This window comes from Ursus maritimus, unplaced genomic scaffold, assembly GCF_017311325.1.
Source record: "Ursus maritimus isolate PB19 unplaced genomic scaffold, ASM1731132v1 scaffold_14, whole genome shotgun sequence".
Lineage (NCBI taxonomy): Eukaryota > Metazoa > Chordata > Mammalia > Carnivora > Ursidae > Ursus > Ursus maritimus.
The window spans coordinates 45,333,993-45,350,550 of NW_024423786.1; the positions used below are offsets into that span (position 1 = coordinate 45,333,993).

General features: G+C 45.5%; 1 protein-coding gene across 1 annotated transcript in view; it reads right to left on the bottom strand.

Moving 5' to 3' along the window:
• NWD1 (NACHT and WD repeat domain containing 1) overlaps window positions 1-16,558 on the bottom strand; it is a 56,429-nt gene that overhangs the window by 7,538 nt on the left and 32,333 nt on the right. Inside the window, 5 exon segments of the mRNA XM_008703968.2 lie at window positions 807-1,083; window positions 2,806-2,960; window positions 7,271-7,361; window positions 8,678-8,950; window positions 12,690-12,898. Coding sequence (XP_008702190.1) covers window positions 807-1,083; window positions 2,806-2,960; window positions 7,271-7,361; window positions 8,678-8,950; window positions 12,690-12,898 — 1,005 coding nt within the window.

The following is a 16,558-nucleotide window of genomic DNA, read 5'->3' on the forward strand; positions in this document are numbered from 1 at the left end:
GAGAGCCCCTTATCTCAAAATGCTTGGGGGGCTGGGCTCACCACCCAGAATGGCCTGCAGCCAGAGACTGCCCGATATGGGGATACAAAAGATTGGCCCTCTTGCTTTGAGATGGAACAACTCTGAGCTGCAATTTATACTCCAGGCCCCCCCTGAGGTCAGGCTGAGCCCACCTCCTTGTTCAGCCCTCCCCCTGCCCCTGCCTGCTTCCCTCACTCCCTCTCGGGTTTCTCCAGGAGCTCCCCTCCACCCACCCCTTGTGCAAATATCCCCGTCACATGCCCTGCTTCTGGGAAACCCGAACTAACACAGGGATTGATGACCAGATGGCCAATTACCCGCACGCTGGAAAAGGTATAAAATCAAGTCCTGTCTCTATTAGCCACTTTCAAACTCACTGGAGGTATGGGGGTGTTATGGACTGAGTGGGTCCCCCCATAGTAACATGTCAAAATCCTAACCCCTGATGTGATAGTGTGGGGAGGTGATGAGGTCAGGAGAGCAGAGCCCCCACGATGGGATTAGTGCCTTTACATAAGGGACTGGGGAGCTTGCTTCCTTCTCTGCGCTCCTGTGAGGACATAAGAAAGTGGCCATCTGCAACCAGGAAGCCGGCTCTCACCAGACACTGATCTGCCGGTGCCCTGGCCTTGGCCTTGGCCTTCCCAGCCTCCAGAACCATGAGAAATAAATGTCTATTGTTGAAACTGCCCAGTTCGTGGTGTTTGGTTCTAGCAGCTCAAGCCGACCAAGACAGGGGCTCTCGCTCTTCCCCACAAGAACGACCATGCTTCTATCTTACCAACCTTCCGCTGAGTCCCAAATGGTGACTTTGTTCTTGTCCCCAATCTTGGGGAAGTAAACGTAGCCTCCATTGTGTGACACTGCAGTGAGGCCGGTGCGATCCAGAAACGGGGTGCAGGCCCTCGGCTTCTGAACGTCAGTGAGATCCCAGACTTTAAAAGATGAGGACTGCTGGGAAGCAGATGCCACCAAGGCCCCACACCAGGCCAGCAGGTTCATGGGGGCCCCAACGCCTTCCAGAATGTCCAGCAGGGTCCCCTGCTCTGACAGACTCCACACCTAAGGATGGACAGCAGAGGGCCAGAGCTGACTTCTTCCTTCTGCTGTCATAGCTCAGAAATAGGCATAAGTCTATTTGTCCACCCAGGGTGGAGTCTCAGGCTGCAGTTCAGGGGCCTTCACCAGCCCCTCGAACTTCCCCACACCTCCTCCCATCCACTACCACAGCAATTCTCAAAGTGTGTTCCCAGGGAACCCCTGGAGGGTACCTCCAGGGATCGTCAGGAAGGCATGCAAAGGCAAAACTGTGTTTATAATAATTCAAGACGTTATTTGCCTTTTCTACCCTCTTCCTCTCACGAGTGAGCACTGCAGTTTTCCAGAAGCTACGGGACATGTGCTATCATAACAGATAAGAGAATGCAGAGTCAAATATGAGAAGCCGGTTTATCTTCTACTAAGCCAGACATGAAAGAGATTTGTCCAAATGTGCAACAATGACGCTCTTCCCATAAGTTTGTTTGTTTCAGAAACTATAGTTATTTTCACAGAAGTCTGTTGTTACACTGACGTGTAATGTTCATGAATCGATGGATATGTATTTTTGGATTTCCTCATGTCTAATTTTTAATATGGTAATTACCAATAGATACTAAATACAACGTGGGATCCTAGATTGGATCCTGGAGTAAAGAAAAAAAGGACATTGGTGGGAAAGCTGGTGAAATCAGAACAGAATCTGCAGATCAGTTAATAGTATTATCTTAATATAATTTTTTAGTTTTGACAAAGGGCTCAGGTGGCATGAGATACTAATATGGAGCAAGCTGGGTGAAGAGTAGATATTTAGATATGGGGCTCTCTGCTTTTTTGGCAACTCTTCTGTAAGTCTGAAAACTATTCCAAAATAAATCATTTGGTAAAAAATTATCAACCAAAATGATATAACAGACATAAACAAAAGCTTTTTGGGGTCCTCAATAATCTTTAAGAATGTAAAGCAGTCCTAAGGCCAGAATGTTGGAGAACGGCTACTTGTGTTATTTTTTTATTTTTTTATATATATAGACAGAGAGCGGTGGGGAGGGACAGAGGAAGAGAGAGAGAATCCTCAAGCAGACTCCCTGCTGAGTATAGAGCCCCACATAGGGCTCGATCTCAAGACTCTGCGATCGTGACCTGAGCTGAAATCAAGAGTCAGATGCTTGACTGACGGAGCCACCCAGGCGCTCCGAGAACCGCTAGTTTATTATGTACTTCTCTCACCAGCAGGACAACTTTGAGCTCAATGGGAATTTTCCTCCATGTACCCCCAACCCTGCCCCACTCTGAAGGCCAAAATCCTCCCAGGTTTTCAGGTTTCGGTGGGAACGCTATATCCTTTGTTGAACATTTTGGTAATTCCCGCCCCCCACCCCCAGGTCTGTCGCTGGGTCTCGGGGATCCCTCCCCCACATCCTCCCAATGACCTGCCCTGTTTCACCTGTACTAGGGTTTTTTTTTTTAATTTTATTTATTTATTTGACAGAGAGAGAGCCAGCGAGAGAGGGAACACAAGCAGGGGGTGGGAGAGGAAGAAGCAGGCTCCTAATGGAGGAGACTGATGTGGGACTAGATCCCAGAACGCTGGGATCACGCCCTGAGCCCAAGGCAGAAGCTTAACGACTGCGCCACCCAGGCGCCCCTCACCTGTACTAGGTTTTATCTCTATATTTTGAAGCAAAAAGACCCCTAAGGAATCATACTTTCTATGTCAGAGGCGGAGTGAGGCTGATCCCTCACCTGAATGAGTGCGTCCCGGGAGCTAGTAATAATCAGATTGTTCTCAGGACCAAAACCGGCTGTCTCCACTATGTCCTCATGTTCAAGGTCAGTGGCCATGAATCGATGAAACCCCTGTGAGTCGGCCAAGAATATCCGCACAGATCTTCCAAACCCTGAAATGCAAGGCATGGGATTACCCCTTTCACTCCTGGAGGAGCTCGAGAGTAATTCAGTTCAGTCAACAAAGATTTTTCTGAGCACCTGCTACAAGGAGGTGGGAGGAATACGGTGTTGAACAAGAGAGACATCCTCACCTAGCCTGTAGCTGCGGAGAGGGGGGCAGCAGACCGCATTGATCAATAACCTCACAGGAAACAGCCAAGTCATCTGTTATCACAAGACTATTTGTTTCTGGAACCCTGGGACTGCCTGTCTGGGCTGCTCGCAGCGTCCCAGAACCAGCACAAAACTGGACATACGTAGGCATGTTTTGAAGATGGAAGGGAGGGAAGGAGGAAGATAGGAAGGAAAAGAAAGCAGTTACAGTCTGTGATGAGGACAATGAAGTCAGGGGACTGGGTGCCGTGAGATATGACGACACAGAGACACACATGGCGGTGAAGGCAACATGGAGGCAGAAGCAGAGACCGAGACATGTGGCCACAAGTCAAAGAATCACAAGGCAGAAGCTCAAAGGGCAAAAAAAGAGAGAGAAGGATTCTTCTCCAGAGCCTTTGGAGGGAGCGTGACCCTGCCCACATCTTGATTTTGGACTTCCGGCCTCTAGAACTGTGAGAAGAGAGATTACTATTGTGTCAGAGCCATCACGTTTGTGTGGTCGTTTGTTACAGCAACCACAGGACATTGGAACAGCCATATGAGAAGGGGGCAGGCACTGGAAGAGCAGGAGGTAGGAGAGGCCTGGGTATGTCTCAGGAGCAACACAGAGGCCAGTGTGGCTGGGGCGGAGTGGAGGAGCGGGAGATGAGGGAGAGAGAGGGTTGCTAGATTTAACACAAAGCAACACAAAGCAAAAAACCCAAGGGACAACTCCATTAAATTTGAATTTCAGATAAACAGTGAAATTCTGATTAGTATAAGTATATCCCAAATATTACATGGGATATACTTATACTGAAAGCTTGATTGGTTGTTTATCTGAAATTTAACTGTATTCTGTATTCACAATGGGCGTTCTGCATTTTCTCGGGCTCCCCACCCAGGGCGACTAGCTCATGTGTGTTCCAAAATGGGGTGGGTGAATGCTTTGTTGAGAGGACCCCTGGCGGTGCAGGAAAGTGGGCAAAGGCCAGGTTATGCAGCTCTTCCAGGGCCCGCAGCCCTGGGGGTGATGGTTTGGGGCTGTGTGCTATGCACCTGGCCTGCACCAACTCAGTTCCATTTCCTGGAAATGCCAGAATCAAGTCGGCGCAGGAGAAGCTGGGGGCTGACAGCCCATCTTACTGCCTCTCCAGGCCCTCCATGGAATTGTTTCGCTGAACTCGACTGGAACCTGAGGCTCACACAGAAGGACGTTACTGGAAACGGATCAAGTGCATCAGGACATCTGCTATCCAAGGATATCTGCATTCCATTCTTGAGCGGTAAAGGATTAACTGAGCAGCTTGGTGTTGTTGACATCCCGCACACGCATGGTTTGGTCCTTGCCTGGCTCCTGAGAGCTGCCCTCTAGGCCCCTGGAATGCCCTGCTTGATCAAAGTCTCCTTGTTTTCTGAGGCCTTGGGCCCACGGGATGGCGTGTGCTCACATGTGATTTATGGTGGGAGCTTTGGGACACGTGGTATCGGCTTGACCTCAGGGGGTGTTAGAGACTGAGGTCAGCTGTGTAGGTGGTCAGCCGGATCCACATAACAGACCCCCAGGAAAAATCCTGGCCATCAAGGTGGGGTGAGCTTCCCTAGTTGGCGGGACACTGTCGTCACACCCTGTTGTTGAGAGAAGTAGGTGCTGTCCCCGTGACTCCACGGGGAGGGGACAGCAGGAAGCTCGTGCCAGGTGCCTTCTGGACTCAGCCCCAAGTGCCTCTACCCTTCATTGATCTTCATCTGTATCCTTTCGAGCACGAGCCTGAGTTCTTTGAGCCCTAGCAAATCATCAGACCTGATGGTGATCTTGGGGACGCCAGAGCCGCAATTCCGTTTATGACACTTGGAAGAAATCCCTGCCTGATCTAAGTTGGGATCAGGGTACATCTCCTGAGCAATGGGTGGGGTCCCAACATTGTGGATGGGGAAGCCGTTCAGGCCCCTCTTCACTGGCTGCTGGACAGAGCCCCACTGGAGACCCACTGTGATGAGGCTCTAAGTCACTGAGGTCCTCAGTGCCTTTGGCCTTGGTCCTGATTCCATGGTGTGCCTCTAGCCCTCGTTTTTATTTCTTCTGTCATTCCTATTCCCCATGCTGCATTTCACACATACTTACACCACCTAAAATTCTTCTGGAAACAGGATGGAAGATGTATGATCAGTCAATCATCCATCAGTCAGGCTCAGAGGCTGTTTATTTCTTAGACCTGCGCTCTCCATGTGGGTATGGTCACCACGAGCCACGTGTGGCTCTTACTGTGGCTGAGCCAAGTTGAGACGAGCTGTCAGTGGACAACATGTGCCAGGTTTCATATCCTTCGCACAAGAATTTTTTAAAATGTGAAATAGACCATTAATAATTTTTATATCAATTTCATGTCGAATTTTTGGATGTGTTGGATTCAACAAGATATGTTATTAACACGAATGACACCTGCATCTTTTTGCCTTTTTCAATAGGGTCATGAGGACACTCGGTTACAAACGTGGCTCACGTTTGTGGTTTGCCTTACTGGACAGCACTGGTCTACTGTTGTCTTTGATTGCTGGAAATGGCTTTATAAAAATCAGGCTGGGGGCGCCTGGGAGGCTCAGTCAGTTAAGCATCTGCTTTTGGCTCAGGTCATGATCCCGGGGTCCTGGGATCGAGCCCCGTGTAGGGCTCCCTCTCTTCCCCGCTTGTGCTCTCTTTCGCTATCTCTGTTGCTATCTCCACCTCTTTTGCTCAAATAAATAAATAAAGTCTTTAAAAAACAATCAGGCTAATTTTAGGGCAGAACAAATACCCTGAGATTATGATGGTGAACATATATCATTACACATGAGATTACGTCTGTCCAAACCCACAGAATGTACAACACCCGGACTGAACTGTAAGGTAAGCCACGGACTCTGCGTGACAATGACGTGTCTGTGCAGTTCATCGTTTATAGCAAATGCGACCCCCTAGTGGGGGGGGTGCTGATATTGGAGGAGGCTGTGAGTATAGGGGGTAGGAGGTATAAGGGAAATCTCTGCACTTTCTGCTCAATTTGGCTGCAAACCCCAATCTGATTTTCTTTTTTTTTTTTTTTTTTTTTTTTTAAAGATTTTATTTATTTATGTGACAGAGACACAGCCAGCGAGAGAGGGAACACAGCAGGGGGAGTGGGAGAGGAAGAAGCAGGCTCCCAGCGGAGGAGCCTGATGTGGGACTCGATCCCGGATCGCCAGGATCACGCCCTGAGCCGAAGGCAGACGCTTTAACGACTGCGCCACCCAGGCGCCCCCCAATCTGATTTTCTAAAAATATTTATTTATTTAAGTAATCTCTACACCCAAGGTGGGGCTTGAACTTACGACCCTGAGATCAAGAGTCACACACTCCTCTGACGGAACCAGCCAGGCACCCTTCAAAACTGATCTTTAAAACATAGTCTTAAAAAAAAAAAAATCAGGCTGAAGAGTATCTGTTGGTCACCGCCTAGGAAGCCTTCCCTGATTGCTTCAGACTCAAGAAGGGAAACCCGTCACACCCTCCTATAACCCTTGATTCTTGTCTGGTCATTGCACCAACCACTCTTCCTTGTGGCTACCTTACCGTCTGCTAGCCTGAGAGCCCCTAAAAGCAGGGGTCGCGTGGGCTGGCTCACCCCTGAGTGCACCCCATCCTCTCACGCGGCACCCCTCCATCCCTGTACCCGTCTGGCAGGGATAACCACCCCATCTCAGAGATAACGAACAGGGGTTGGCAAGCTACAGCCCATGGGCCACAGCTGGCCCACCATCTACTTGTGTATGACCTGTGAGCTCAGAAGACTTTTCACATTTTTAAATAGTTTCACGAAAATAAAAATATGATTCCTGTTTTCTGACAGGTGAACACGATACGAAATCCAAATTTCTGCCTTCATAAACGAGGTCTGACCGGCGCGCAGCCACGCCTACGTGAGACAGCATCTGTGGTGGCTTCCACATTACAGGGACTGGCTTGATTTGGGTCGACAGAGACCACCGGGTCTGCAAAGCCAAAAATGCATACCGTGTGGCCCGCTGCAGAAAAGGTTTGCCAGCCGCTGGTCTAAGACGGCCTCCCTGCCTTGCCCCAAGCCCGTCTGCTCTTCCAACCAAACCCGGGGTTGCCTCCTCATGGCTCCGAATAAGAGCTAGACGCTACCTGCAGCAAGAAGGGACTCGTCTTCAGAGAGTACCAGGAACCTCACGGCTTCCGGAAGCTTCTCCAGCAGGCTGTCTCCTTCGGGGGAAACCTGTACAAAGTCAAGGGTGCCTATCAAGTATTTTCAGGGGTAAAGGGTCCAGGGTCGGGAGCTTGGATGCAAGGCTCTGCCACTCATCAGTTTCTAAGCAAATGCCTTAGCCCTTGGGTGCCTTAGTTTCCTGATCTGTGAAATGGGCAATGATACAAGACCACGGCACAGGGCCATCATGGCCTGAGAAGTGCGTAGAATGCCCACCGCCCCCACCCCCGGCACACAGTCAGCCTTCAAACCCTGGCAGCTAGTATTATTGTTGTTGATGCTGTTTTTGTAATCAACTCAGAGACCTGGAGAACATTCCAGCATTTGTTTTCTGCCCCTGGGGGAGTGCTGGAGATCTCAGATAAGATCGAAACACTGGTTTCTCCCCGTTCCCGAGTTTCAGAACTAATTTTGTTCAGACCTAAGAGGATGGTTCATTCCTCAGTCCCGCAGCCCCAGTCCAGCTACTGACTTCTGAGTATCTGACCGCCACCAGTCCATGAGCCAAAAGCTGTCTGCTAGTTATCTCAGTGAGGGGCACAGACGGGACACATGGGGGGGCCAAGAAAAGTGAGTTGTTTGCACCAATCCAAGCCAATACTTAGAAAATATAAATTTGTTCACCTTTATTTAGCAGGGGTAGGAGAAAGTGAATTTCCCCGTGGCTGTTATTGATGATTTTTTTTTAAACATGTTTCTTGGGGCGCCTGGGTGGCTCAGTCGGTTAAGCGTCTGCCTTCGGCTCAGGTCATGATCCTAAGATCCTGGGATCGAGTCCCACATTGGGCTCCCTGCTCAGCAGGGAGCCTGCTTCTCCCTCTCCCTCTGCCCCTGCCTGTGCTCTCTCTCCTTTCAAATAAACAAATAAATAAAATCTTTAAAAACATGTTTCCTTTAAAACTTAAAAAATTAAACAACAATACCGTATAAGGTGGGGGGAAAAAAAGAAGTATCCAGAGCACACCATGAACCTCTCTTCACCTTTCCTGCCATCCTCCCCTCCCCCCAGAAGGGACCGTTGTCTGCTTTGCGGGGCATCTGTTTGCAGAGATGAGCACTTGCACGACCCATCAGAGACACTCTTCTGCAAGTTTGCTTTGTTCACTTTATGTGTCCGGGGCAGCGGTTCTCAAGGGGTGGGGAGGGCAATTTTGTGCCACCCCCGCCGGCCGAGGACAATTGGCAATGTCTAGAGACATTTTTGTGAAGACACCAAATGTCATTTATGAAATGATCAAAGGTGAAGTGGCTTCTCCCCACTTCTGGGACCCCTGGGCACGTTGGAGCTGAGCGGTGCGGGCACCACATTCAGGAGAGGGACTTACCCAAGAGATGGAGCCCTTGCTAAACCCCGTCACCATCTTGCCCTGCTTCTGGACCGAGACCCCACAGGTAGGTGTTTCTTCTCTGACGCTGGACAAATGTTGCTTCCCCTGCAGTTTTCCTGTGGCTGAGCTCCACAGACTGACCACGCCAACCTCAGACACGGTCAGCAGCGCGGCCCGAGAAGCCAGTGCCGCTGTGCACATCCATCGGTCGGAGACATCTCCCAGGATATGGAAAACCAGCTCTGCAGTTTCCAGATTCCAAGCACTGACCTGATGGAATCATGCCAAGGAAGAGAAATCTCAGTGAGAGACTCTGGAGTCGGCTGCAAAAACTGTGTTTTTTCATAGTGCGTGCATTTTATTTTCAACAGTTAGTGCCAAAAAAAAAAAAAAAGGCAGAGGGGAGAGGTATCCTGGATTAGATCCTAGAGCAGCAAAAGGACATTTGTGGAAAAACTGATGAAATCGGAGTCAAGTCTGAGTGAGGTTGCTAGAAACTTTACCAGTATTCATGCCTTAGCTGTGACAGATGTTTCCTGGGTATGCAAGATGCTGACATGACCGAAGACTGGATAGCAGGGTATACGGGAACTCTCTATAATAGCTTTATAACATGTCCATGAACCTAAAATTTCTCCAAAATAAATCTTAAAAATGGGGGAAAAAGTCAGCCATACTGTATGCATTCATGTATCTGTCCACTACAAGTAATTATTGAATACGGCAGGTTTCATAGTTAACCTCACCAAAAAAAGTACCTTTTAAAATCAATAGTAACCGGGGCACCTGGGTGGCTCAGTCAGTTAGGAGTCTGCCTTCAGCTCAGGTTGTGATCCCAGAGTCCCGGGATAGAGCCCCTCAGGGGGAAGTCTGTGTCTCCCTGTGCCCCTACCCCCACTCCTGCTCTCTCTCACTCTCTCTCTCAAATGAATAAATAAATAAAATCTCTTAAAAAATCAATAGCAACCATTTAAAGAGTAAACATTTGCCCATTAATTCTACTTTTGGGGTTTACTCTAAAGAAATAAGGAGAGGGGCGCCTCGGTGGCTCAGTCGGTAAAGCGTCTGCCTTGGGCTCAGGTCATGATCTTGAGGACCTGGGATGGAGCTCCCCGCTCAGCAGGGAGTCTCCTTCTCCTTCTACTCCTTCATCCAACTCGAGGGGGAGGGCACACATGTGTGTGCACTTGCTCTCTTTCTCAAATAAATAAATAAAACCTTAAAAAAATGAGAGATACAAAGATCTATGTATAAGAAAAGTTGTCTCAGTTATTTGAAAGTACAAAGAACTGGAAACAACCTATATGTCCAGTAGGAAGGGATCAGTTTAATGAACTGATAGTGGAGTCAATGCAGGACATCTCACAAAATCACTAAGCCTGCTGTTTCTGAAGAAAGTTTGAGGTATGGGCAAATAAAGATAGATTTTTAAAGCTGCATAGCTAGCTTTCTATCCCCATTTTTATCCCCATTTTGTGTTATACTTACACACACATACACACTTGTATGTGCACACACATTCCACAGAAACAAACTCATACATATGTTAAAACAGTGGTTGTCTTTGGGATTAATTCTTATTTCTTATTTCTTTTTTTTAAAGCCTTTTTAAAAATTTTTTAAAAAGATTTTATTTATTCATTTGATGGAGATAGAGACAGCCAGCGAGAGAGGGAACACAAGCAGGGGGAGTGGGAGAGGAAGAAGCAGGCTCCCAGCAGAGGAGCCTGATGTGGGGCTCGATCCCATAACGCCGGGATCACGCCCTGAGCCGAAGGCAGACGCTTAACGACTGAGCCACCCAGGCGCCCCTTTTTAAAAAAGATTTTATGTATTTATTTGACAGAGAGAGAGAGAGAGAGGGCACAAGCAGGGGGAACAGCAGGCAAAGGCAGAGGGAGAAGCAGGCTCCCTGATGAGCAAGGTGCCTGACATGGGGTTTGATCCCAGAACCTTGGGATTATGACCTGAGCCAAAGGCAGACGTTTAACCGACTGAGCCACCCAGGTGCCCTTATTTCTTTTTTCTTTTCTTTTCTTTTCTTTTCTTTTCTTTTCTTTTCTTTTCTTTTCTTTTTCTTTCTTTCTTTCTTTCTTTCTTTCTTTCTTTCTTTCTTTCTTCTTTCTTTTAGATTTGTTTATTTTAGAGAGAGGGAGAGCAAGAGAGAGTGACTGAGTGAGGGAAGAGGTAGAGGAAGAGAATCCCAAGCAGACTCCCTGCTGAGTGCAGAGCCCAACACCGCCTCGACCTCACAACCCTGAGATCATGACCCCAGCTGAAACCAAGAGTCAGATGCTCAACCGACTGAGCCACCCAGGTGCCCCTATTATTTCTTATTTCTTTATTGTGTTTCCCAAACTTCTGCTGATAAAAAAAAATGATTTCTTTAACCAGTTTTTGAAATCAGTCAACACGTCTCTAATATTTAAGCCTGCACTGTCAAGAACAGTATAATGCAAGCTGTGTGACTTCAAATTTTATATTAGTCCCTTTAAAAAAAGTAGGAAGAAACAAGTGAAATTGATTTAAATAATGTATTTTGTTTAACCCTATGTCCAAATGTTATCATGGCAACATGTAATCAATATCAAATTCCTATTGAACTCTTTTACATTGTTTCTATGGTACTAAGGCTTTGAAAGCCAGTGTGTGTTTTGTACTTACAACACATCTCAATTCAGAATAGGCACATTTCAAGGGCTCAGTAGCCACATTTGGCTGGTGACCTGCCATATTGGACAGCACAGTTGATAAACCACCAATATTATTTATGTTAACAACTGCCCGCTACTAATAAAATATAATAATTAATAGCTATTGAGTATTTGGTGCTTACTATGCACCAAGCACTATGCCAGGTGTTTCAGTCACAATCTCATCAGGCAGATGAAGAATGGAGGCAGAGCGGGAGGGTGACATTCAAGATCACTCAACTTGCAAAGAAGTCAACTGGGAGTTAGGTACAGACTTTCCCCCATGCCTTTAGTTCCTAAACTTTCTTTCACCCGCTGTGCTACTGTGTCTCTATTCATCACACACTCAGATCATAGGGTTATAATTGACATAAAGGAATAACACAGCAGAATACATATTGTTTTCAGATGTATGGGGAACATTTACCAAGAGAGACCCTAAAATGAGTCTCAATACATTTGAAAGTATTCATCATACAAATGAAATTAAGTTAGGAAGGAAAAAAGTAAGCTACCTGGGAACTTTTCAAATATCTGGGAATGAAGAGCATACTTCTAAATAGCCCACGGACCAAAGAGCAAATCAAAAGGGAAATCTGAAAGTATTTTAAACTGAAGGTAAATGATAACATGACAGAGTAAGGTTTGTGGGATGCAAGTAAGGCTGTACTCAGAGGGAAATTTATAGCACTAAAAATGACCAATTAAAAAAAATTAAGTGTACCTGGGTGGCTCAGTCAGTTAAGCCTCCAACTCTTGGTTTCTGCTCAGGTCATGATCTCATGGGTCATGAGATGGAGCCCCCCGCCCCATCAGCTCCCTGCTGAGTGGGGAGCCTGCTTGAAGATTCTCTCCTCTGCCCCTCCCCACCGATACTTTATTTATTGATTATTTTTAGAGAGAGTGTGTGTAAGAGAGTTCAGGGAGAGGGGCAGAGGGTGAGGGAGAGAGAGGATCTCAAGCAGACACCCCGGTGAGCCTCAAGCCCAATGTGGGGCTTCATCTCATGACCTTGAGATCATGACCTGAGCAGAAATCAAGAGTCAGAGGCTTAACCAACTGAGCCACCCAGGTACCCCAATAAATATATCTTAAAAAAAAAAAAAGGTGAAAGATCTCAACTCTTAGGGTCGGAAAGAACTGTCAAGATCATCTAATCCAAGTTTGAAACCCTTTATGGCATCCTATCCAGCGATTGTGCACCCCTGTTTATGCCCGCCCCGTATCGGGGAGACCCACCTCCTAGAAATAGCATATGCAGTCTTGGAATGTTCTGGTTGCAGCTTTCCTTTGCAAACAGGGCAGGTGTTAGTTACCTTTGAGCCAGATGCCACATACACAACCTTCTTTGCTTCATCCATGTGAAGACTCCAGATCTCAGGGTCAGTGGGAGATTTTGAACCTCCATCCCAAATGGTGAATTTCTCCTGCCCAGAGAGTAAATCCCACAAACGCAGTGTGTGGTCCTTTGAGGCAGAGAGGGCGAGCGTCCCTTTGGCAAACACCTCCACACACCTCACCTCTCCTGCAGTAGACCAGGGTTAGGGAGAATATATTAGCTGGAAACATTTTTGACTTCCAACTCCCAAAATGCCTGTTGGTTTAGAAAAGATGATGGATTCAAACATAAGCAAATTACAAATAATGGAATGTGGCAAAACTCAATTAAGAGCCCCAAACTGGCTGTGATTAAAGCAATTGTCCATATGTGAATGTGATAAACAGAGATCGCTGAAATTTACAAAAGTTCAGCATCATCCAGGGAGTGCTTAAAATCAATAAACGTGTAAAAACAAGATAAGGTTATAGAGAAGACTTTACAATCTTGGAGAGATATTTTCCAAGCAAAACATGAAACTTGGAAGACATAAAGAGGGAAATTTGATCAACTGGATTACGTAAATATGCAAAATTTCAGGAGGATAAGTTGAATATATAGTTGAAAGTCATATGACAGATGAAGAGAAAATATCTGTAATATATAACAGATAATGGATACTCTCCTTAATAAACAAAAGTTTCTTCCAAATAAGCAGGGAAAATGCAAACAACCTACTCAGAAATTGGACCAAGAATATAAACAGGAAATTTACAAATATAGTACACGTACACAATAAGCATTAGAAAATGATATGCAACCTCACTAGTAATCACAAAAATGCAAGATGAAATACCAATATACCATTATTATGCAAAATATTGGCAATTTTTTTAAGAGAGAGAAAGCACGCGCATGTGTGCACGCACAAGTTGGAAGGGAGGGGCAGAGGGAGAGGGAGAGAGTCTTAAGCAGGCTCCACGCTCAGTGAGGAGCCCTACACAGGGCTTAATGACCCTGAGATCATGACCTGAGCTGAAATCAAGGGTCAGACATTTAACCTAGTGAGCCATCCAGGCTCCCCTGGCAAAAATTTTAAAGATTGATCCCTGGACTGCTACCAAAGATACAAGAAATAAGTTACTTTCATACTTTGCTGATGGAAGTATAAATTGATATGAATTTGTAGAGGGTAATTTGGTAACACTTACTAAAAGTTAAAATGTGTTGTCTCTTGGTTTTGTTAATACACTATAGTTACATAAGATGTTGCCATTCTGGGAAAGTGATACAGGGTACGAGGGACTTCTCTGCACTATTTTAGCAACTTCTTGTGAGTCTAGAATTATTTGGAAATAAAATGCTCAGAAAAAGAGGGGAAAAGGGAAAATGTCCATACAATTTGCCTCAGAAATTTCACTTCCAGGAATGTGTCTTTGCTGAAATAATAGCATAGGTGGGTAAAGATATAGGATGTTAGTTGCAGTGTTGTCTTCTAAAAATAAAATTACAAACCACCTATTTATGAAAAGGGAGTTGTTAAATAATATCGTACATCCTTATAAAGAATGTCATGCAGCCATTAAAAATAATAAGATAGATCTACATATACACTTAAACGTAATAAATTATTACAACAGCCAATACTTACCGGGGGTTTTCTATGTGCCAAGTGTAGTGGTTAGTACTTTGCATACATTAAACTCCTTTAATCTCATAAAAATGCTATGAGGTACTATTATTATCCCATTGTACAGATACGGAAACAGAGGCACAGCTGAGTACAGTAACTTATCCAAAACCGCATGGTTAATAAGTAGTGGAGCCAGGATTCCAGCCCAGAGCCCAAGCTCTCAGCCGCTACAAAGTATCATTACAATACATTGTGAAAAAAGCAAATTACAGATCACTGTATAAAATAGCACCACCTGCTTTTGACAAAAACTCAAAGTACATGAGCCTATACAGAGCTATGTCTGCATAAGCCCAGAAAAAAATTGCTTATGGCATATAACAAACTGTGAGTACTGATCACTTCCATGGAGACTGACGGATGGGAGAGACCAAAGGGAGTTTTACTTCTTTATAATTCAAATAACAGGAGGAGAGTGGGTAATTTTTATTTGTTACAATTTGGATATATATATATATATATGTATATATATTTATATATATATATATTTATATATATATATATTTTAAAGATTTTATTTATTTATTTGACACAGAGAGAGAGCCAGCCAGCGACAGAGGGAACACAAGCAGGGGGAGTGGGAGAGGAAGAAGCAGGCTCCCAGTGGAGCAGAGGAGCCTGATGCGAGGCTCGATCCCAGGACTCTGGGATCATGCCCTGAGCCGAAGGCAGACGCTTAACGCCTGATCCACCCAGGCACCCCAATTTGGATATTTTTTAAACCCAAAGTGTGTATAAATAGTAATGTGTTACAAAATATCCCCATACATGGAACACTATGCCACAGTTAAAATGAATTAGATATATACGTAATATGGAAAGAGGCAAAATATGTGATGTTACGGGAAAAAAAAAACAGGTTATACAAGCAAAAGCTTACATGACTTTCTATAAAACCACATATACTTATGTATGCCCAAACAGTCCTTGGGGGAAGGGACTAGAACAACAATATGCTAGTAAATGTCTCACAACTGGCTCTCCAAGGAGTTTGGGGAAAGCCCTGATTTGTGGCATTTGCCAATTTCCTTGGCATAAATATTCTCACCCCTGGTTGATTTCAAGCCACTAACATGATGTCATTGAATGTAGGATTGTAAAGAGAAACCAGTAGCAAGCACCCCATTTCCACCACACGGGTATAGTAGCCAAGAGCATGGGTAACAGAGTGTGTACAATACCTAGAAAGTGCTGAGTTTTGGACACCTGGGTGGCTCAGTTGGTTGAGTGACTGCCTTTGGCTCAGGTCGTGATCCTGGAGTCCTGGGATCGAGTCCCGCATCGGGCTCCCTGCCCGGCGGGGAGTCTGCTTCTCCCTCTGACCCTCCCCCATCTCATGCTCTCTCTCTCATTCTCTCTCTCTCAAATAAATAAAATCTTGAAAAAAAATAAAGTGGGTAGGCAGTGAAAGAGAAATATCCAGGAGAGAGCAAGGTCATAAAGGAGGAGAGCCAGAGAATTTGCCTCAACGTTATCACAGAAGGGAAAAATGTAAGGACCTGGTGTTACAATGTTAACTCTTAAAAAAAAAAAAGCGATGAGTTTTGTGTATTTATTACCTTGTTTTAATAGAACTGATTTAGCTGCAAGCTTCTATAATTGGATATTTTATAACGGCTGTGTTTGGGGCCCCGGGGTGGCTCAGTTGCTTGCTCAAGCCAACTCTTGATTTTGGCTCAGGTCATGATCTCATGGTCACGGGATCAAGCCCAGCATCGGGCTCTGCTCACAGCACGGAGTCCGCTTGTCCCTCTCCTCTCTCTCTCCCTCAAATAAATAAATAAATAAAATCTTTTAAAAAATTTAAGAAAATAATGGCTGTGTTTGACAACCGTCGCACCACATTCCCAAAAACTTCACCATCATTCCTCACAAGCCAGGACAAACAACATCCAGCTTGCTAGCATGTGATGGGAAACATTCACTTTCCTTAGTATATATGCCTCTAATGTTCTCTGTTTTGCCAATAAACTGATTACTAAGTTTCCCTAATTACAAAGTTTGATGACTTTTTCAAAAATAAATCAAGGTCCATTGGTAAATGGGTTCAGGTCTTGAACAGACGGCTCACACTCACAAAAATAAAAATATTCAATAGACCTATACAGAATTAGCCATCCCGATGATAATAAAATGAATGGAATCTTATTTGACAGACACTCTATCAGGACCCA